The following is a 23936-nucleotide window of genomic DNA, read 5'->3' as shown; positions in this document are numbered from 1 at the left end:
ACATTATACAAAAAAATTGGCCTAACTTTAGTGTTTTTATTTATTTTATTTTTTCTTATCCATTAAAGTGTATTTTTTTTTGCTTTTTTTTTTTTAAATACCGCTGCGCAAATACATTTTAAACATAAATATATTGCAATGATTGCCATTTTATTCTCTTGTTTTGGGGGTTCGAAGTAATTTTTTAACAACAAATACTGATTTAAACTTGTAAACAAAAGGTTCCAGAAAAGGCGGGGTCAGCAAGTGGTTAAAGCGGGAGTTCACCGGAAATTGTTTTTTTAACCTTACATTGATGCTCATTTTGTCAAGGGGAATCGGGTAGTTTTTTTTAAAAACTAAGTCGTACTTACCGTTTTAGAGAGCGATCTTCTCCGCCGCTTCCGGGTATGGGTCTTCGGGACTGGGCGTTCCTATTTGATTGACAGTCTTCCGACAGGCTTCCGACGGTCGCATACATCGCGTCACGAGTAGCCGAAAGAAGCCGAACGTCGGTGCGGCTCTATACGGCGCCTGCTCACCGATGTTCGGCTACTTTCGGGAAATCGTGACGCGATAGATGCGACCGTCGGAAGACTGTCAATCAAATAGGAACGCCCAGTCCCGCAGCCCATACCCAGAAGCGGCGGAGAAGATGTATCCCTAAAACGGTAAGTACGGCTTTGATTTAAAAAAAACTACCCGATTTCCCTTCACAAAATGAGCATCCATCTAATGTTAAAAATTAACATTTCCGGGTGAACCTCCACTTTAAGATTGTTTGCTGGGGTTTTTTTTTTTTATATATATATAATTTATATATATTTCTGTAAAATATAAATTGGCCTCAATTGGGGGGGGGGGGGAAGCAAGTGACATGTTTTTCCTTTTTTTTTATATATATATAGTTCTGTAAAATATAAATTGGCCTCAAACAAGTGACGTGTTTTTCCTTTTTTTTTTTTTTTTTTATATATAATTTATATATATTTCTGTAAAATATAAATTGGCCTCAATTGGTGGGGGGGGGGGGGGGTGGAGCAAGTGACATGTTTTTCCTTTTTTTTTATATATATATAGTTCTGTAAAATATAAATTGGCCTCAAACAAGTGACGTGTTTTTCCTTTTTTTTATATATATATAATTTATATATATTTCTGTAAAATATATAATAAGTAACATGTTTTTCCTTTTCTTTAAAAGTGATGTGTTTTTCCTTTTTTTTTATATATATATATATATATATATATATAATTTACATATATTTCTGTAAAATGTGACATGTTTTTCCTTTTCTTTAATATGTTTCTGTAAAATATAAATCGGCCTCAATCGTGGGGGTGGGGGGGAGCATGTGACGTGTTTTTCCTTTTCATATATATATATTTCTGTCAAATATAAATTGTCCTCAATTGGGGGGGGGGGGGGGGTTTAAGACCAAGTGATATGTTTTTCCTTTCTTTTTATTTTTTATATATTTATGTAAAATATAAATTGGCCTAATTTTAGACAAAGAGTGCCGACTATGCATATTTACTGTACATTGTGTAATGTCAGAGATAGGGACAGCCTATAATTGAGTTTATAAGGGAAGTTCTCATAGGGGGACTATTACTCTACTACAACCTATACACACCTGATTATTATAAAAAATGGCCGTCTGTTTAAATACAGTCCTGTTTGGATACAGGGAGGTGCGGGGGGGGGGGTAGGGGGGTGTGGGGTGAGGGGGGGGGGGGGTAATTGTTTGCTAATGCATTGCAAATATCATTTTTTCCCATTCCCATGAGATGCGTGCATTCGTTGTCCGTGTGTCAGTGGTGGACGGTAATAATGGTTGATTAGTTGCTTTGGTTGTTTGCAGATCTCCCAGTAAATAGAGAGTATTGCAGGACGGTGTTATGTGACCGCACGCAGGATTCTGAAAACCAAACCCAAGACGGGGCAGTCAGGCCTTATAAAGTAGAAGGTATTTGTACGTCTAAAACCACCAGCCATACACGGGGGGTTCGAATTCCGGAAAATCTTAATTAATAAAAAAAAAAAAAATTGGACATGTTGAAAATTTTTGTAAAAAACAAACAAACACAAATTTCGGGGCAATTTTCATGCAACCATCAAATTTGGAAAGATCGGACATGTTGTAAATTTTTGTAAAAAACAAACAAACACAAATTTTGGGCCGATTTCCATGCGGTCATCAAATTTGGAAAGATCGGACATGTTGAAAATGTTTGTAAAAAAACAAAAACAAACACATTTTGGGCCGATTTTCATGCGGCCATCAAAGTTGAGTGATCAGACAATTTTTGGAATTTTTTTTTTCGGTCCAATCAAATTTTGGTAAAAAACAAACAAATTTCAGGCCAATCTTCATGCAGCCATCAAATTTGGAAAGATCGGACATGTTAAAATTTTTTGTAAAAAACAAACACATTTCGGGCCGATTTTCATGCGGTCATCAAATTTGGAGTTATCGAACACAAAAACAAACAAAAAAACAAAACAAACAAATTTCGTGGCTGATTTTCATGCGGCCATTGAATTTGGAGTGATAGGATATGTTGAAAAATTCGTAAAAAAACATAACAAACAAATGTCGTGGCCGATTTCTATGCGGTCATCAGATTTGGAGCGATAGGACATGTTAAAAATGTTTGTAAAAAAACAAAAACAAACACATTTTGGGCCGATTTTCATGCGGCCATCGAAGTTGAGTGATCAGACAATTTTTGAATTTTTTTTTTTTTTCGGTCCAATCAAATTTTGGTAAAAAACAAACAATTTCAGGCCAATCTTCATGCAGCCATCAAATTTGGAAAGATCGGACATGTTGAAAATTTTTGTAAAAAAACAAAACAAACAAATTTCGTGGTCGATTTTCATGCGGCCATCAAATTTGTAGTTATCGGACAATTTTTGTAAAAAAACAAACAAATTTCGGGGCCGATTTTCATGCGGCCATCGAATTTGAGTGATCAGACGATTTTTGTAAAAAAATTAAGAACTTCTTTTTGGCCGATTTTCATGCGGCCAACGAATTTGGAGTAATAGGACATGTTGAAAATTTTTGTAAAAAAACAAAACAAACAAATTTCGGGCCGATTTTCATGCGGCCATCAAACTTGGAGTGATAGGACATGTTGAAAATTTTCGTAAAACAAACACATTTCAGGCCGATTTTCATGCGGCCATCAAATTCGGAAAAAGATAAAGAAGATTCCCGGCCATGAAAATTCTTGGCCGGGGAATCTTGAAGGGCTTGGTTGGTCGGATTTTGAAACCAATGGTGGCGCCAATCGGATCACAAAACACAACAACATTTTATGATTTTTTCGAAAGAGGAAATTTGTTCGGAATTCGACCCGTGTATGGCCTGCATACCTCCCATCACAACTCCCCCAATAATGAAGTCTTTATTACTTGTTTATGGATGTTAGGTGAAAGCGTGCCGACCAATCCGAGGACCGCGAGGTCAACTTTACACCCTGAATGTCCGGTTTATGTCATAGATTAACCCCTTCACACCGACTGTAATGCAAATTTGCGTTCATGGCTTGAAGGGGTTATACCGGGATGATATATGCAGCTGCGGTCATCACCCCGGTACCGTTTTTTTAGAGCGGGCGGTTGGCTCTTTAGTGATAACAACCGATGAGGCTGAAAGCCGTTCGGCTGTTATCCTAAAGGAGCGGCTCTCGGGTTCTGCCATCACCATCTTCGGTAAGGGAATCAGGAAGTGAAACCTTGCAGCTTCACTTCCTGGTTCCCTACTGCGCATGCGCGAGTCGAGCTGCACACTCCCACTGGTCCCTGCTGTCTTCTGCGACCTGTGTGTATCCCAATAGATAGCGAGGGGGGGGAGGGGTATGCAAGAGTAGGCGCCGGACATGGTGTAGGTCACCTATTCCAGGTACACACGAGAGGATTTATCTGCGGAAACGGTCCTCTGGCGGATTTTGATCTCCTGGTTGTACTAACCAGGAGATCAAAACCCCCGCGGAATTCCGTCCGCGGTGACGTGTCGCGCCGTCGCCGCGATGATGACGCGGCGACATGCGCGACGCTGTCATATAAGGATATCCACGCATGCGTCGAATCAGTACGACGCATGCGAGGGATGGGTTCGGACGGATCGATCCGGTGAGTCTGTACAGACCACCGGATCGATCCGCTGGAGCCGATTCCAGCGGATAGATTTCTTAGCATGCTAAGAAATTTTTATCCGCTGGAAATCGGTCGGCCCGAAATATATCCGCGGATAAATATCCGCTGGATCGTACACACCGATCCGCGGATCAATTTCAGCGGATCGATCCTCTTGTGTGTACGGGGCCCTAGATCACCGCAGTGATCTATGCCTGGAAGTGGGAGAAAATACCTGTGTTATACAGGTATCTGCTCTCCCCTCCCTTGACACCGGAGGGGGGGAGGATTTCAAAAAGCGCAAGTTCCATCTTTGGGTGGAGCTCCGCTTTAAGTACCGTAGTTCGTCGCCATTCCACGAGCATGCGCAATTTCAAAGCATGACATGTTAGGTATCTATTGATTCGACGTAACATAATTTTTCACATTATACAAAAAAATTGCGAACTTTACTGTACTTTTTTTTTATTATTATTTTATTATTATTAAGTATCTTTTTTCCCCTCAAATAATGCAGTTGAAAGAATGCTGTGCAAATACTGTGTGACATAAAATTTTGCAACGATTGCCATTTTATTCTCTAGGGTCTCTGCTAAAAAATAATATATATATAGGAGCAGATCCACAAAAGAATTACGCCGGCGTATCTATTGAAACGCCGGCGTAATTTTAAATTTCCCGCGTCGTATCTTTGTTTTGTATCTTCAAAACAAGATACGACGGCATCTGGGATCCATCCGACAGGCGTACGTCTTAGTACGCCGTCGGATCTAAGATGCAATTTTTCAGCGGCCGCTAGGTGGCATTTCCGTCGAATTCCGCGTCGAGTATGCAAATTAGCTAGTTACGGCGATCCACGAACGTACGTCCGGCCGGCGCATTTTTTTACGTCGTTTGCGTTTGGCTTTTTCCGGCGTATAGTTAAAGGTGTACTCAATGTTAAGTATGGCCGTCGTTCCCGCGTAGAAATTTGAAATTTTCACGTCGTTTGCGTAAGTCGTTTGCAAATAGGGATTTGCGTAGAATGACGTCACCGTCGGAAGCATTGGCTTGTTCCGGGTTAATTTCGAGCATGCGCACTGGGATACCCCCACGGACGGCGCATGCGCAGTTAAAAAAAAACTTAATTTACGTCGGGTCACGACGTATTAACATAAAACACGCCCCCATCACAGAGATTACGCCGCCAAAGATACACTACGCCGCCGTAACTTACGGCGCAAATTCTTTGAGGAATCGGAAAAAAAGGTAAGTTACGGCGGCGTAATGTATCTTAGATACGCTACGCCCGGCGCCGCTGTACGTGGATCTACCCCATATTGTTTGGGGGTTGTAAGTAATTTTATAGCAAAAAAATACAGATTTTAACTTGTAAGCAACCAATGTCAGAAATAGGCTTAGGCATGAACTTAGGCATTAAGGCATTTTTTTTATTTATTTTTTTACAAATCTCTATTTAACCAGTTCACGCCCAACCTATTTATTGCTACAGGGCAGCCTATATATATATATATATATATATATATATATATATATATATATATATATATATATATATATATATATGCAGAGGCGGCTCTCTAATTAGGCAAATTAGGCGGTCGCCTTAGGCCTCGCACACACAGGGGCCTCGCGGTCGCCTCGTTTACCTTATTACAGAGTCGCCTCTTCTAGCAGCAGAGATCTCCTCCTTCAGCACAGCGCAGAGTCCGCTCACTGCTACACATAGAGAAAACAGGCTGCGAGTGGGACAAATCACTGGGGGATCGGAGCTCACCAATTCATCTCAAAGGTGTTTCTATAGGCTTAAGGTCAGGGCTCTGTGCAGGACACTCGAGTTCATCCATGACCTCAAAGCTACTGAACACTGAAGGCCTCATCCTCACGTGTTCCGGATGATGATGAGGTACTGATGAGGACCCCTCATCCTTACGTGTTCGGTAGGGTTAAGGTCAGGTACTGATGTTGGATGAGGAGACCTTAAAGACCTTTTAAAAGTAGGATTTGGGTCAGGGCTCTGTACAGGACACTCGAGTTCATCCATGACCTCAAAGCTACTGAACACTGAAGGCCTCATCCTTACGTGTTCCGTAGAGTTAAGGTCAGGTACTGCTGTTGGATGAGGAGACCTTAAAGACCTTTTAAACGTAGGATTTGGGTCAGGGCTCTGTACAGGACACTCAAGTTCCTCCACATCAAACTGGTCACACCATGTCTTCGCAGAGCTGGCTCCACTCTTCTGGGCAGGCTTCCCACAAGAATATGGAGGGTGTTTGTAGGAATTTGTGACCATTTGTGAGGTCAGGGCTCTTTATGGAGCTGGCTTTGTACACAGCTGGGGGGGGGGGGGGGGGGTGGCAGAGTCATGGTGGAACAGAAAAGAGTGTTTAGTAGTGTTGAGGTCCAAAGGTGTTCAATAGGGGTGAGGTCGGGGCTCTGTGCAGGACACTTGAGTTCCCCTTTGACCTCAAACCTACTGAACACCTTTGGAATGAGAAGACCTGATCCCAAGAGTGTTCAGTAGGGTTAAGGGCAGGCACTTATGTTGGATGAGAAGACCTGATTCCAAAGGTCTTCCAAAAGTAGGGTTGAGGTCAGGACTTCTGTGCAGGACACTGGAGTTCCTCCACACCAAACTGGTCCCACCATGTCTTTATGAAGTTGGCTTTGTACACAGGAGGGGGGCACATTCATGATAGAACAGAAAAGGGTCTTCACCAAACTGGTACCACAAGGTTGGAGGAGCACAATTGTCTACAATGTCTTTGTATGATGGAGGATTACCGGGACCCTTCACAGGAGACCCCTAAATTCCATCATCGGAGTGGAGGGGGGGGGGTTCACATACCTTTGGTCATATAGTGTATTGAGATAGCATTGGGGGGAGGAGCACACTTGTCTACAATGTCTTTGTATGATGGAGAATTACCATCACCCTTCACTGGAGACACCTGACCTCCATCTTTTGGGTTCACATACTTTTGGTCATTTCGGGTGAATGTTTGGTTTTCCAACAGTGACCTTGGCTTACATGATGGAAACCTCTTTAGCTGTTCTAGCACATTCATCATCTTGAAGAACAGGAGGTGGTTGGGTGGGTGGGGGTGGGGTGTTCTCCATACCATAAAACTATATTAGACAATAAAACAACAACATGACCCGGTGATGACTGTAGAACCTGTATACAAAGAATACACCATATCACATTCCTCACCTGTGAGGTGGAAATGTTTGTGATGACCTCATACTGTGATTTTCAGGTGATGTCAGAGCTATCGTCTCTCCTCGCTGGATCTTCTATCTGGTGGAGATTATTTGGCACTATAACAAAAGGGGTTCCTATTAAAAAATAAATAAATAACATTTAACATATATACACTCGAATATAAGCCGAGGCACCTAATTTTACCACAAAAAATGGGAAAACGTATTGGCTCGAGTATAAGCCTAGGGTGTCCATCTGTGTGCCTCACTGTGTCCATGCCTCACTGTGTCCATGCCTCACTGTGTCCATGCCTCACTGTGCCCATGCCTCACTGTGTCCATTCCTTGCTGTGTCCATGTCTCTCTGTGCCCATGCCTCACTGTGTCCATGCCTCACTGTGCCCATGCCTCACTGTGTCCATGCCTCACTGTGCCCATGCTTCACTGTGCCCATGCCTCACTGTGTCCATGCCTCACTGTGCCCACACCTCACTGTGCCCACACCTCACTGTGCCCATTCCTCACTGTGCCCATGCCTCACTATGTCCATGCCTCACTGTGCCCACGCCTCACTGTGCCCATTCCTCACTGTGCCCATGCCTCACTATGTCCATGCCTCACTGTGCCCACGCCTCACTGTGCCCATGACTAGACTGATGTTTAACATGGGAGTCTATGGAAGGGGGGCCCGGGTTTGAAAAATCGGTGCCCCGCAGCCGTAGGTCCCCCAGACAACATTTGTATAGGAGAAATGGGGCTACATGTGTACCAAGTTTGGGGTCCAGGGGACCTGCGGCTGGCCAGTACCGGGTCCCCAAAGTTACCGGAGAAATTACCGTTTAACATGGGAGTCTATGGAAGGGGTGCTCGGCTTTGAAAAATCGGTGCTCCCCGGCTGTAGGTTCCCCAGATAACAACCTTTGCACACTTGTAGAGGAGAAATTGGGCTACATGTGTGCCAAAATCCAGGTTCAGAGGACCCACAACCGGCCGGTACCGAGTCCCTAAAATCACTGGAGAAATGACCGTTTAACATGGGAGTCTATGGAAGGGGTGCCCAGCTTTAAAAAATCGGTGCCCCCCCCCGGCCAACAAACTTTGCACACTTGTAGTGGAAGAGTGGGGCTACATGGGTGTGTTTGGGGTCCAGAGTACCCGGGTCCCTAAATTCACTGGAGAAATTACCATTTAACATGGGAGTCTATGGAAGAGGTGCCCGGCTTTGAAAAAATCGGTGCTCCCCGGCTGTAGGTCCCCCAGACAACAAACGTTGCACGCTTGTAGGGGAAGAGTGGGGCTACATGTGTGCCAAGTTTGGGGTCCAGGGGTCCTACGGCCGGCCAGTACCGGGTCCCCAAAGTCCGGGAGATCAGGCGCAAAAAGGTGACTCGAATATAAGCCGAGGGGGGCATTCTCAGCACAAAAAAATTTGCTGAAAAACTCGGCTTATACTCGAGTATATACGGTAAGTTTTTATAGATTTTTTTTTTTCAAAACACAGACAAAAAATTTACAATAACAGAAAACGTAAACAAACAACAAAGACAAAGCAAAAAACAACAACAGCAAAAAAAAAAAAAAAAAACACATACATACATTGGGGCAGATCCACAGACAGAGTACGCCGGCGTATCTACTGATACGCCGGCGTACTTTCAAATTTCCCGCGTCGTATCTTTGGTTTGAATCTTCAAACCAAGATACGACGGCATCTGGGTTAGATCCGACAGGCGTACGTCCTCGTACGCCTTCGGATCTAAGATGCAATACTTCGGCGTCCGCTGGGTGGCGTTCACGTCGTTTTCCGCGTCGGGTATGCAAATTAGCTATTTCCGACGATCCACGAACGTACGTGCGGCCGTCGCATTCTCTTACGTCGTCTCTAGTCGGCTTTTTTCCGGCGTATAGTTAAAGCTGCTATTTTTGCGGCGTAAAGTTAGACTTGCCATGTTAAGTATGGCCGTCGTTCCCGCGTCGAAATTAGAATTTTTTTTTTTTTTGCATAAGTCGTCCGTGAATCGGGATGGACGTAATTCACGTCTAAGTTAAAAAAAAATTACGTCGTTGCGGGAAATTTAGAAACGGAGCATTCGCAGTTCATTTGGTGCGGGGACGCGCTTCATTTAAATGAAACACGCCCCCTAATCGCCAATTTGAATTCCGCCGCCAGAGATACACTATGCCGCCGTAACTTACAGCGCGAAATCTTCCAGGATTCGAACCGGCCAAAAGTAAGTTACAGCGGCGTAGCGTATCTCTGATACGCTGCGCCGATCTATTTATATGTGAATCTGCCCCATTGGTCTTACTTGGTATTTATGCGATTCTTACAATATATATTACATCAAGTTATGGCGTAAAACATGAAATAGTACTCCTGTTAACTCGATTTTCAAGTTTGGAGGCGATGCAGTCCTATGGTATATCCGCCAATATAAAATATTCAAGTGATCATGGATATAAGCCCAATAACCGACGGAAAAAAGTCTAATGCCTCGTACACACGACCGGATTTCCCCACAGGAAAAAAAAAACATTGCTTTATTCCTCTCAAGCCTGCCTTGCATGCAGGGCCGCCATCATGAATTATGGGGCCCCTTACACAGCTTCAAGCAAAAAAATCATTTTTTGATATATTTTTTATTTCTTTTATTTGTTTATATATATATAATTATTATTATTATTATTATTATTATTATTATTATTAAAGCACCTAGAGGGCCCCGGATGGCAATTTTTTTTTTATATTATTTTATTTCTTTTTTTATATTTATATTTTTTATATTGTTATATTTTTTTTCTAAATGTTTATTTTTTTATTTTTGTTTATATATATTTTTTTTTATTAAAGGGACCCCTTAATAAAAAAAAAATATATAAACAAAAATAAAAAAATAAACATTTATAAAAAAAAAAAAAAAAGGGTGGTTTGCCACATGGGGCCCTGGGGACCTCTGAGCCCTTTAATAAAAAAAAAATTTTTTATAAAAAAAGGGGAGTTGCCATTCGGGCCCCTCTGGGTGCTTTAATAATAATAATAATAATATATATATATATATATATATATATATATATATATATATATATAAACAAATAAAATAAATAAAAAATATATAAAAAAAAAGATTTTTTTTTATAAAAAAAAGGGGGGTTGTCATCCGGGGCCCCTGGGGACCTCCGGACCCCTTACAGATGTACTGCCTGTACCCCCCTGATGGCGGCCCTGCTTGCATGCACACGGTCACACAAAAAGACTGCTGAACTTTTGAATGCCAGGGACGCGGTGAAGTCAAAGATGACGACGAGCCGACAAAACGACGTTCTATGAATGCGTTCATTGAATTGTTTACGAGCATGCGCGTTTTTTTTTTTCCCCTCGGGAAGGCACACAGACAACCAATTTTCTCAGCAGGATTTTTTTCCTGACGGGAAAATAGAGAACAAGTCCTCTTTTTTTTTTTTTTCGCGTGGTTTTCTCGTCGGGAAAACTGCGATGGAGCATACACACGGCCGGTGTTTTCCCGGACAGAAGCTGTCATGGCAGTTTCCCCCCGACGAGAAAACCGGTCGTGTTTTTTGAGGCATAATAGTCGTATTCCTCTAAAAGGCTTCAGAGGCTGTGGAAGAATCCATCAGCCATTTGGACCAAACCTTCTCATATTTGAGGAGACAACCTCTATTAACCACTTCAATACCCAACTATAGTCATATGACGTCCGCAGAGGGGATCTCCCATCCTGGGTGGGCGTCATATGACGTCCGCAGAGAGGATCTCCCATCCTGGGTGGGCGTCATATGACGTCTTGGGCTTTGTGGGGGGATATCTGAGTGATGGGTGCAGCTAGAGGCACCATTCAGATATCCTTCTCTTCTGCCGGTGATTCTCTGCGCGATAAGAACGATCATGGAGGCAGTTCCACCGCTTGATTGTTCTTATAGGCGACGGGAGGGGACACCCCCCTTCTGCCGCCATCCGGTGCTTCTCAGGGGTCCCGGAGAATGAATCGGCCAGCGTCGCATGAGGATCATAGAGATTTCCGGTGACCAGATGGTCACCAGTCATCTCTCTGACCGTCGGGTACCCGGAAGTAAACAAAGCCACAATTGCGGCTAGTAAGCATGAGATCGGTGAATTTTTTTTCCTGATCTCATGCTTTCCAGCCTGGAGGAGAGATGTGGGGGGGAGGGGGAGGTCTTATTGACCCCGCCTCTCTCCATAAAGAGGACCTGTCACACACCATTCCTATTACAAGGGATGTTTACATTCCTTGTAATTGGAATAAAAGTGATAAAAAATAAATGTAAAAAATGTGTAAAAATAAAAACAATTAAGTAAAAAAAAATAATATTAATAAAAATAAAAAATTTAAAACGCCCCTGTCCCCGGTAGCTCGCGCTCAGAAGCGAACGCACATGTAAGTCCTGCCCGCATATGTAAACGCCATTCAAACCACACATGTGAGGTATCGTCCGCGTGCGTTAGAGCGCCGGCAACAAATCTAGCACTAGATCTCCTCTGTAACTCTAAACTGGTAACCTGTAAAAATGTTCAAAGTGTCGCCTATGGAGATTTTTAAGTACCGAAGTTTGGCGCCATTCCACTAGCGTGCGCAATTTTAAAGCGTGACATGTTAGGTATCTATTTACTCGGCGTAACTTCATCTTTTACATTATACAAAAAAATTGGCCTAATTTTACTGTTTTGTTATTTTTTAATTCACGAAACCGTGCTCCTGGTCTGGTCTTCGTGATTTGGTGCTCCTGGTATAGTGTTCTTGATTTGGTGCTCCTGGTATAGTGTTCTTGATTTGGTGCTCCTGGTATAGTGTTCTTGATTTGGTGTTCCTGGTCCGGTCTTCATGATTTGGTGCTCCCGGAATAGTGTTCATCTTGATTTGGTGTTCCTGGTCTGGTCTTTGTGATTTGGTGTTCCTGGTCTGGTCTTTGTGATTTGGTGCTCCTGGTATAGTGTTCTTGATTTGGTGTTCCTTGTCTGGTCTTCGTGATTTGGTGCTCCTGGTATAGTGTTCTTGGTCCGGTCTTCATGATTTGGTGCTCCTGGTATAGTGTTCTTGATTTGGTGTTCCTGGTTCAGTCTTCGTGATTTGGTGCTCCTGGTATAGTGTTCTTGATTTGGTGTTCCTGGTCCGGTCTTCGTGATTTGGTGCTCCTGGTATAGTGTTCTTGATTTGGTGCTTCTGGTCTGGTGTACCCGGTCTGTGTTCTTGATTTGGTGCTCTTAGTTTAGTATTCCATTTCTGGTATTCACAGTCTAGTCCTCCTGATATGGTATTTTTGATTTAATGTTCCTGTTGGGTCCTTCCGATATGGTGTTCCTGGTCCAGTGTTCGTGATCTGGTGTTCCTGGTCCAGTGTTCGTGATCTGGTGTTCACAGTCTAGTCTTCCTGGTACGGTTTTCTTGATTTGTTGTTCCTGGTCCAGTATTCCAGGTATGGTGTTCCTTGTCTGGTCCTCCTGGTATGATGTTTTTAAATTTGGTGTTCCTAGTCGGATACTTCTGATACAGTGTTTCTGCTCTGGTGAACCAGGTCTGTGTTTTTGATTTGGTATTCCTGGTCCGGTGTTCGTGATCTGGTGCTCCTGGTATAATGTTCCTGATTTGGTGTTTCTGGTCTGGTGTACCTGGTCTGTGTTCTTGACTTGGTGCTTTTGGTCCAGTATTCCAGGTCTGGTGTTCCTTGTCTGGTCCTTCTGGTATGATGTTCTTAACTTGGTGTTTCTGGTCTGTTTCTGGTATGGTGTACCTGGTCTGGTGCTCCTAGTACAGTATTTCTGATCTGTGTTCTTGATATGTTGTTGCTGGTCTATTGTTTCTGGTCTGGTGTTCTTAAATGGTTTTACTGGTCTGCTGTTTGTGGTTCGGTGTTCCAGGTCTATTGTATCTAGTCTGGTACTCCTGGTCTAGTGTTCCAGGTCCGGTATTTCTGGTCTGGTGTTCCAGGTCTATTGTATCTAGTCTGGTACTTCTGGTCTAGTGTTCCAGGTCCGATACTTCTGGTCTGGTGTTCCAGGTGCGGTATTTGTGATCTGGTGTTCCAGGTGCGCTATTTGTGGTCTGGCAGTTCCAGATCCGGTATTTGTGGTCTGGCATTCCAGGTCCGGTATTTGTGGTCTGGCGTTCCAGGTCTGATACTTCTTGTCTGGTGTTCCAGGTCTATTGTATCTAGTCTGGTACTTCTAGTCTAGTGTTCCAGGTCCAGTATTTCTGGTCTGGTGTTCCAGGTCCGATATCTGGTCTGGTCTTCCAGGTCTATTGTATCTAGTCCGGTACTTCTGGTCTAGTGTTCCAGGTTTGGTACTTCTGGTCTGGTGTTCCAGGTCCGATACTTCTGGTCTGGTGTTCCAGGTCCGATATCTGGTCTGGTCTTCCAGGTCTATTGTATCTAGTCCGGTAGTTCTGGTCTGGTGTTCCAGGTTCGGTACTTCTGGTCTGGTGTTTCAGGCCTATTGTATCTCGTCTGGTACTTCTGGTCTAGTGTTCCAGGTCCGGTACTTCTGGTCTGGTGTTCCAGGTCTGGTATTTTTGGTCTGGTGTTCCAGGTCCGGGATTTCTGGTCTGGTGTTCCAGGTCTGGTATTTGTGGTCTAGCGTTCCAGGTCCGAAACTTCTGGTCTGGTGTTCCAGGTCTATTGTATCTAGTCTGGTACTTCTGGTCTAGTGTTCCAGGTCCGGTACTTCTGGTCTGGTGTTCCAGGTCCGGTATTTCTGGTCTGGTGTTCCAGGTCCGGTATTTCTGGTCTGGTGTTCCAGGTCCGGTATTTTTGGTCTGGTGTTCCAGGTCCGGAATTTCTGGTCTGGTGTTCCAGGTCCGGTATTTCTGGTCTGGTGTTCCAGGTCCGGTATTTGTGGTCTAGCGTTCCAGGTCCGATACTTCTGGTCTGGTCTGGTGTTCCAGGTCTATTGTATCTAGTCTGGAACTTCTGGTCTAGATACAAGGCGATTCAGTTTGCATGTGTTGCGCTATATAAGTTTCTCACTCAGTGTTCCAGGTCCGGTACTTCTGGTCTGGTGTTCCAGGTCCGGTATTTCTGGTTTGGTGTTCCAGGTCCGATATCTGGTCTGGTCTTCCAGGTCTGTTGTATCTAGTCTGGTACTTCTGGTCTGGTGTTCCAGGTCCGGTATTTGTGGTCTGGCGTTTCAGGGCCGATACTTCTGGTCTTGTGTTCCAGGTCCAATACTTCTGGTCTAGTGTTCCAAGTCCGATACTTTGGGTGTGGTGTTCTAGGTCTATTGTATCTAGTCTGGTACTTCCTGTCTAGTGTTCCAGGTCAGGTACATTTGGTCTGGTGTTCTAGGTCTATTGTATCTAGTCTGGTACATCCTGTCTAGTGTTCCAGGTCAGGTACATTTGGTCTGGTGTTCTAGGTCTATTGTATCTGGTCTGGTACTTCCTGTCTAGTGTTCCAGGTCAGGTACATTTGGTCTGGTGTTCTAGGTCTATTGTATCTAGTCTGGTACTTCCTGTCTGGTGTTCCAGGTCCGGTACTTCTGGTCTGGTGTTCTAGGTCTATTGTATCTAGTCTGGTACTTCCTGTCTGGTGTTCCAGGTCCGGTACTTCTGGTCTGGTGTTCTAGGTCTATTGTATCTAGTCTGGTACTTCTGGTCTGGTGCTCCAGGTCAGGTATTCCTGGTCCGTGTTCGTGGGCCGGTGTTGGATCTAGAAGTAAAATATACAGATCTCAGTCTGAGGTTCTGGAACCTCCTCTCCGGTATTTTCTTCCTGGAGGTTGGCGTCCTAGCAGCGCTGGGAAGGTTCTAATAACCTCCACATTGTCTCTCTGGGTGACGGAAATAAAACACGGAATACGGGATTGTGACGTCTCTAAGTCGCCATCTCGGTGCAGGAAGTAGATGGAGATCCTGAACGAAGATGGCGCCGTCCTTCTGAAGAGGAGAGCTGATTAAGACGTTATCTGGGGGGGGGGGGGGGTTGTGATCTGTGTGAGGGAATAATACCTGGGGGGAGGGGTCTCCCTGATATATATATAATGTAAATGTGATGACAGGTGGGGGGAGGGGTCTCTCTCATATAATGTATATGTGATGACCAGTCCTCTTGGCCTCCATACTCACCCGTGCACTTTGTATTTGGGTGTTTCTAATGTGATTTTTTGCCGCAATTTGCATTTCTTTCGTTTTTTATGTTGTCAGGCGGATTAAAAGACGCAGAATGCGATGAAATCGCACTGTTTCTCTGCAGCTTCTCCATTGAAGTCTATCGCACAGAAAAAAAGCAAACGCGGCGATGTGAGCATCTCCCATGGCAACGCCCGGGACAGATAACGCAAAAAACATGAAATGACGCGCCGGTGTGAACTGAACCCAGAGTGTGGGGTGATATGGGGTGGGTAATAATATGGGGGGGGTATGAGATAATAATACGGGGGGGAGGGGGATATGAGGTAATAATATTGGGTGATATGAGGTAATAATTTTGGGGGGGGGGGATATGAGGTAATAATATGGGGGGGGGGACATATGAGGTAATAATATGAGGGGGGATATGAGGTAATAATATGGGGGGGGGATATGAGGTAATAATATGGGGGTCAATATGAGGTAATAATATGGGGGGATATGAGGTAATAATATGAGGGGGATATGAGGTAATAATATGGGGGGATATGAGGTAATAATATGGGGGGATATGGAGGTGAGGGGGATATGAGGTAATAATATGGGGGGATATGAGGTAATAATATGGGGGGATATGAGGTAATAATATGAGGGGGTATGAGGTAATAATATGGGGGAATATGGAGGTGAGGGGGGATATGAGGTAATAATATGGGGGGAGATGAGGTAATAATATGGGGGGATATGAGGTAATAATATGGGGGGATATGAGGTAATAATATGAGGGGGTATGAGGTAATAATATGGGGGGATATGAGGTAATAATATGGGGGGATATGAGGTAATAATATGGGGGGATATGAGGTAATAATATGGGGGGATATGAGGTAATAATATGGGGGGGATATGAGGTAATAATATGGGGGGGGTATGAGGTAATAATATGAGGGGATATGAGGTAATAATATGAGGGGGATATGAGGTAATAATATGGGGGGATATGAGGTAATAATATGGGGGGGGGTATGAGGTAATAATATGGGGGGATATGAGGTAATAATATGGGGGGATATGAGGTAATAATATGGGGGGGATATGAGGTAATAATATGGGGGGGATATGAGGTAATAATATGAGGGGATATGAGGTAATAATATGAGGGGGATATGAGGTAATAATATGGGGGGATATGAGGTAATAATATGGGGGGGGGGGTATGAGGTAATAATATGGGGGGATATGAGGTAATAATATGGGGGATATGAGGTAATAATATGGGGGGGGGTATGAGGTAATACTATGGGGGAATATGAAGGTGAGGGTGGTATGAGGTAATAATATGGGGGGAGGGGGATATGAGGTAATAATATGGGGGGAGGGGGATATGAGGTAATAATAATAATTCTGACGTCACACGTCGGTACTCCCGGCTCGGCCACATGACTCTTTATCTCTCCTCCTATTGGTCACACGTCTATTGTATCTCTCTCACCTCTGCACTACCTGAGGCGGCGGGGACGTGGGCGGGGCCTGGCAGGCAGAGCACTCGGCGGTGATTGGTCGATCTGTTTTCTTTCGAGCGTCCCTTTAGATGCGAGGTGGGCGGGAAAACCGGGCTCTCTGATTGGTCGGTGCCCAGCGATGTGTTTGTTATTGGCCGCCAGGGGGAGGGAGCGCTCTGAGTGGTCGGCTGACTTCGGAGGCCGCTGATTGGTTGGGATGGGCTTTACCGGAAGGGGCGGGGTGTAGTCTAGTTTCGGTGTCTGCGGAGGGTGAGGAGAGGACGGAGCGGCCGGGGAAGGTGAGGAGAACCGGGGGGGAGGACACAGGAGGGGGGGGTCACCTATCACCATCGGGGGAGGCGGAGTCTGTGACAAGGGCGGGTCCAACAGGTGATATGGAGGTCTGTAGGTGGAGCAATAGGTGACATGGGGGTCCAACAGGTGATATGGAGGTCTGTAGGGGGAGGTCTAACAGGTGATATGGAGGTCTTTAGTTGGAGCAGTAGGTGATATGGAGGTCTTTAGTTGGAGCAACAGGTGATATGGGGGTCTAACAGGTGATATGGGGGTCTAACAGGTGATATGGGGGTCTAACAGGTGATTTGGGGGTCTGGGGGGTGCAGTAGGTGATATGGGGGTCTGTGTGGGGTGCAGTAGGTGATGTGGGGGGGGTGCAGTAGGTGATATGGGGGTCTGTGTGGGGTGCAGTAGGTGATATGGGGGTCTGTGTGGGGTACAGTAGGTGATATGGGGGTCTGTGTGGGGTACAGTAGGTGATATGGGGGTCTGTGTGGGGTGCAGTAGGTGATATGGGGGTCTGTGTGGGGTACAGTAGGTGATATGGGGGTCTGTGTGGGGTGCAGTAGGTGATATGGGGGTCTGTGTGGGGTACAGTAGGTGATATGGGGGTGTGTGTGGGGGGTGCAGTAGGTGATATGGGGGTCTGTGGGGTGCAGTAGGTGATATGGGGGTCTGTGGGGTGCAGTAGGTGATATGGGGGTCTGTGTGGGGTGCAGTAGGTGATATGGGGGTCTGTGTGGGGTACAGTAGGTGATATGGGGGTCTGTGTGGGGTGCAGTAGGTGATATGGGGGTCTGTGTGGGGTACAGTAGGTGATATGGGGGTCTGTGTGGGGGGTGCAGTAGGTGATATGGGGGTCTGTGTGGGGTGCAGTAGGTGATATGGGGGTCTGTGGGGGTACAGTAGGTGATATGGGGGTCTGTGTGGGGGGGTGCAGTAGGTGATATGGGGGTCTGTGTGGGGTGCAGTAGGTGATATGGGGGTCTGTGGGGGGTGCAGTAGGTGATATGGGGGTCTGTGGGGGGTGCAGTAGGTGATATGGGGGTCTGTGTGGGGTACAGTAGGTGATATGGGGGTCTGTGTGGGGGGGTGCAGTAGGTGATATGGGGGTCTGTGTGGGGGGTGCAGTAGGTGATATGGGGGTCTGTGTGGGGTACAGTAGGTGATATGGGGGTCTGTGTGGGGTGCAGTAGGTGATATGGGGGTCTGTGGGGGTACAGTAGGTGATATGGGGGTCTGTGTGGGGGGGTGCAGTAGGTGATATGGGGGTCTGTGTGGGGGGGTGCAGTAGGTGATATGGGGGTCTGTGGGGTGCAGTAGGTGATATGGGGGTCTGTGTGGGGTGCAGTAGGTGATATGGGGGTCTGTGTGGGGTGCAGTAGGTGATATGGGGGTCTGTGTGGGGTGCAGTAGGTTATATGGGGGTCTGTAGGGGGAGCAATAGGGCATATGGCGGTCTGTGGGGGGTGCAGTAGGTGATATGGGGGGTGCAGTAGGTGATGTGGTGATCTGTGGCGGGGAGTTGCGCTCTGTGTGGCGGGGAGTTGCGCTCTGTGTGGCGGGGAGTTGCGCTCTGTGTGGCGGGGGCGGGTTGGGCTCTCTGTGGCGGGGAGTTGCGCTCTCTGTGTGGTGGGGGGGGCGGGTTGCGCTCTGTGGCGGGGAGTTGCGCTCTCTGTGTGGCGGGGTGGGTTGTGCACTCTGTGGCGGGGAGTTGCGCTCTCTGTGTGGCGGGGGGTGGGCGGGTTGTGCTCTCTGTGGCGGGGAGTTGCGCTCTCTGTGTGGTTGGGGGGGCGCGTTGCGCTCTCTGTGTGGTTGGGGGGGCGCGTTGCGCTCTCTGTGTGGCGGGGAGTTGCGCTCTCTGTGTGGCGGAGGGGGTGGGTTGTGCTCTCTGTGGCGGGGAGTTGCGCTCTCTGTGTGGTGGGCGGGTTGCGCTCTCTGTGGCGGGGTGTTGCGCTCTCTGTGTGGCGGGGTGTTGCGCTCTCTGTGGCGGGGAGTTGCGCTCTCTGTGTGGTGGGCGGGTTGCGCTCTGTGTGGCGGGGTGTTGCGCTCTGTGTGGCGGGGTGTTGCGCTCTGTGTGGCGGGGTGTTGCGCTCTCTGTGTGGGGGGCGGGTTGCGCTCTCTGTGTGGCGGGGGGCGGGTTGCACTCTGTGTGGCGGGGGGCGGGTTGCGCTCTCTGTTGCGCTCTCTGTGTGGCGGGTTGTGCTCTCTGTGTGGCGGGGGGGCGGGTTGCGCTCTCTGTGTGGGGGGCGGGTTGCGCTCTCTGTGTGGGGGGCGGGTTGCGCTCTGTGTGGCGGGGGGGCGGGTTGCTCTCTCTGTGTGGGGGGCGGGTTGCGCTCTCTGTGTGGCGGGGGGGGGCGGGTTGTGCACTCTGTGTGGCGGGGGGGCGGGTTGCGCTCTCTGTTGCGCTCTCTGTGTGGCGGGGGGGGGCGGGTTGCTCTCTCTGTGTGGGGGGCGGGTTGCGCTCTGTGTGGCGGGGGGGGCGGGTTGTGCACTCTCTGTGTGGGGGGCGGGTTGCGCTCTCTGTTGCGCTCTCTGTGTGGCGGGGGGGGGGCGGGTTGCTCTCTCTGTGTGGGGGGCGGGTTGCGCTCTGTGTGGCGGGGGGGGCGGGTTGTGCACTCTGTGTGGCGGGGGGCGGGTTGCGCTCTCTGTGTGGGGGGCGGGTTGCGCTCTCTGTTGCGCTCTCTGTGTGGCGGGGGGGGCGGGTTGCTCTCTCTGTGTGGGGGGCGGGTTGCGCTCTGTGTGGCGGGGGGGGCGGGTTGTGCACTCTGTGTGGCGGGGGGGCGGGTTGCTCTCTCTGTGTGGGGGGCGGGTTGCGCTCTGTGTGGCGGGGGGGCGGGTTGCTCTCTCTGTGTGGGGGGCGGGTTGCGCTCTCTGTGTGGCGGGGGGGGGCGGGTTGTGCACTCTGTGTGGCGGGGGGGCGGGTTGCGCTCTGTTGCGCTCTGTGTGTCGGGGGGGCGGGTTGCGCTCTCTGTGTGGGGGGCGGGTTGCGCTCTCTGTGTGGCGGGCGGGTTGTGCACTCTGTGTGGCGGGGGGGCGGGTTGCGCTCTCTGTGTGGGGGGCGGGTTGCGCTCTCTGTGTGGCGGGGGGGGCGGGTTGTGCACTTTGTGTGGCGGGGGGGCGGGTTGCGCTCTGTTGCGCTCTGTGTGGCGGGGGGCGGGTTGCTCTCTCTGTGTGGGGGGCGGGTTGTGCACTCTGTGTGGCGGGCGGGTTGTGCACTCTGTGTGTCGGGGGGGCGGGTTGCGCTCTGTGTGGGGGGCGGGTTGCGCTCTCTGTGTGGGGGGCGGGTTGCGCTCTCTGTGTGGCGGGGGGGGCGGGTTGTGCACTCTGTGTGGCGGGGGGGCGGGTTGCGCTCTGTTGCGCTCTGTGTGTCGGGGGGGGCGGGTTGCGCTCTCTGTGTGGGGGGCGGGTTGCGCTCTCTGTGTGGCGGGCGGGTTGTGCACTCTGTGTGGCGGGGGGGCGGGTTGCGCTCTCTGTGTGGGGGGCGGGTTGCGCTCTCTGTGTGGCGGGGGGGGCGGGTTGTGCACTTTGTGTGGCGGGGGGGCGGGTTGCGCTCTGTTGCGCTCTGTGTGGCGGGGGGCGGGTTGCTCTCTCTGTGTGGGGGGCGGGTTGTGCACTCTGTGTGGCGGGCGGGTTGTGCACTCTGTGTGTCGGGGGGGGCGGGTTGCGCTCTCTGTGTGGGGGGCGGGTTGCGCTCTCTGTGTGGCGGGCGGGTTGTGCACTCTGTGTGGCGGGCGGGTTGCGCTCTCTGTGTGGGGGGCGGGTTGCGCTCTCTGTGTGGGGGGCGGGTTGCGCTCTCTGTGTGGGGGGCGGGTTGCGCTCTCTGTGGCGGGGGGGTGGTCGGAGTCATATCACTGTGAGTGGTAATCTGACAAGCCAACTGTCAGGCGGAAGTGATCCGCTGTATGTTCTCCCCTCCCGTCTCCATGTTTTCTGGGCTCTGCACACCCATTGGAGGACTCTGGAAGCAGCAGGGAGGGGGGGGGGGGGATGAGAGAACCTCCGTTCACCGATCTCCTCCTTCCTGATGATGACATGTCCCCTATGTGAAAAAAATAAAGTTTTTAGTAAAAAATAAAGTTTACACCAAAGCACAACCCCCCCCCCCCCCCCCATACATGCATGTGTTGGTTCCCACACAGGAAAACGTCACATGTTACATATCGCCACGCACGTCGGAGTGAGAGTGATAATTCTATCACCAGACCTCCTTCGTAACCCCAAACTGATTACCTGTGGGGGGGGGCTTTTAAAGCGTCGCCTATAGAAAATATAATGTACTGAAGTCTGGCGCGGTTTCCCGGGCGCTCGCAGTTTATAAGCCGCGACATGTATCTATTTACTCGCTGCAACCTCGGCTTTTATATTTTATCAAAAAATGGACCCGCTGCCGTCTTATTCTATATCGGGGGGGCAACCTGCGGGGGGCCCCTCCAGAACTACAAGTCCCATCATGCCTCTGGGAGTAATTGTAACCGCCAACCTTGTTGCAATGCCTCCTGGGAAATGTAGTTCCACAACAGCTGGAGGTTCCCCGGTTGCCTCCCCCGTCGTCTCTGCTTTCAGAAAAGATATTGGCCCGGATTCAGCTAGAATTGCGCTATTTTTACGGAGGCGCAGGGCAACGTTTTTGCCCTGCGCCCCCGCAATTTTTTTGCGCTGCCCTTGATTCACGGAGCAGAAGCTCCGTAAATTGCGCCGGCGCAAGCGCGCGCAATTTAAATGATCCCGTAGGGGGCGGGAATCATTTAAATTGGGCGCGTTCCCGCGGCGATCGTAGAGCGCATGCTCCGTCGGGAAACTTTCACTTGCATTGCGGCAAATGACGTCGCTAGGATGTCATTTGCTTCAAAGTGAACGCGAATGGCGTCCAGCGCCATTCACGATTCACTTACGCAAACTACGTAAAATTCAAATTTTGCGACGCGGGAATGACGGGTATACATAACATTGGCTGCCCCTGCTAATAGCAGGGGCAGTCTTACGCAAAAACCGCCGTACGGAAACAACGTAAATTGCGTACGCAGTGCTCGCGTAACGTTGTGAATCGGCGTTGGTATGCAATTTGCATACTATACACTAGGGTTGTCCCGATACCACTTTTTTAGGACCGAGTACAAGTACCGATACTTTTTTTCAAGTACTCGCCGATACCGAATACCGATACTTTTTTTAAATGTGTCCCCAAATGCAGCCATGTCCCCCACAGATGCAGCCATGTCCCTCTAGCCATGTCCCTCACATATGCAGCCATGTCCCTCACATATGCAGCCATGTCCCTCACATATGCAGCCATGTCCCTCTAGCCATGTCCCTCACATATGCAGCCATGTCCCTCTAGCCATGTCCCTCACATATGCAGCCATGTCCCTCACATATGCAGCCATGTCCCTCACATATGCAGCCATGTCCCTCACATATGCAGCCATGTCCCTCACATATGCAGCCATATCCCTCACATATGCAGCCATGTCCCTCTAGCCATGTCCCTCACATATGCAGCCATGTCCCTCTAGCCATGTCCCTCACATATGCAGCCATGTCCCTCTAGCCATGTCCCTCACATATGCAGCCATGTCCCTCACATATGCAGCCATGTCCCTCTAGCCATGTCCCTCACATATGCAGCCATGTCCCTCTAGCCATGTCCCTCACATATGCAGCCATGTCCCTCTAGCCATGTCCCTCACATATGCAGCCATGTCCCTCTAGCCATGTCCCTCACATATGCAGCCATGTCCCTCTAGCCATGTCCCTCACATATGCAGCCATGTCCCTCTAGCCATGTCCCTCACATATGCAGCCATGTCCCTCACATATGCAGCCATGTCCCTCTAGCCATGTCCCTCACATATGCAGCCATGTCCCTCACATATGCAGCCATGTCCCTCACATATGCAGCCATGTCCCTCACATATGCAGCAATGTCCCTCTAGCCATGTCCCTCACATATGCAGCAATGTCCCTCTAGCCATGTCCCTCGATGCGGCGGCGCGATGCGGCGGGGGGAAAGTATTCTATTTAGGTATCGGGGGTATTTGCGCGAGTACGAGTACTCCCGCAAATACTCGGTATCGGTCCCGATACTGGTATCGGTATCTGGACAACCCTACTATACACTGAGCACAACGGGAACGCCACCTAGCGGCCATCGCAAGAATGCAGCCTAAGATATGCGGGCATAAGAGCCTTATGCCGCGCATATCTTAGGCTGCAGTCGGCGTAACGAGGTTCCTGAATCAGGAGCATTCGTTATGCCGGGGCAAGTAAGCAATTGCGCTGCGTAACTTATGGTTACACAGGCGCAATTTGCTTCTTAAATCCAGGCCGGTGTTTTTTTGGGGGGGGTTACATAATCTGGACCCTTCTAGGTGGACCCCCCTCCTAGGAATGAATGGTGTACAGTATTAGTCGGTCTAGGAAGGCGTTGTGCCGTCACGTTGGGTAGAACAGACTACACAGGAGATCCTCTCGGCGATCGATCGTTTACGTTGAGCTGCCATAAACAGCGCCTGCCGGTAATGTAAACCTGTAGGGGCCCCGCAGCTCTCGCTGTGTATATAGATGGGAGGTGATGGACCTTGTATGGTAATGGGAGAAGAGTCGATCGCTCTCGAGTACTTCAGAGTCCCGTCCTCAGTCTGCCTATTAAATGCCCTTTTTATTATATGAGGAGGAATGTCGGGGAGCGGCCGCCGTTCTCGGCTG

The 23936-nt window shown here is 48.6% G+C and overlaps 1 protein-coding gene across 1 annotated transcript in view; it reads left to right on the top strand.

The window, feature by feature from the left end:
• LOC120921940 (disks large homolog 3-like) overlaps positions 1 to 23936 on the top strand; it is a 206607-nt gene that overhangs the window by 151230 nt on the left and 31441 nt on the right. The window contains exon 15 of the mRNA XM_040334450.1: positions 1845 to 2012. Within this exon, the coding sequence (XP_040190384.1) occupies positions 1845 to 2012 (168 nt within the window). The remainder of the gene's footprint in view (positions 1 to 1844; positions 2013 to 23936) is intronic.

The sequence above is a fragment of the Rana temporaria genome, assembly GCF_905171775.1.
Source record: "Rana temporaria chromosome 9 unlocalized genomic scaffold, aRanTem1.1 chr9f, whole genome shotgun sequence".
NCBI classification, from domain to species: Eukaryota; Metazoa; Chordata; class Amphibia; order Anura; family Ranidae; genus Rana; species Rana temporaria.
Note: the sequence above shows the minus strand (reverse complement) of the source record. Positions and strands in the feature narration are given on the sequence as shown.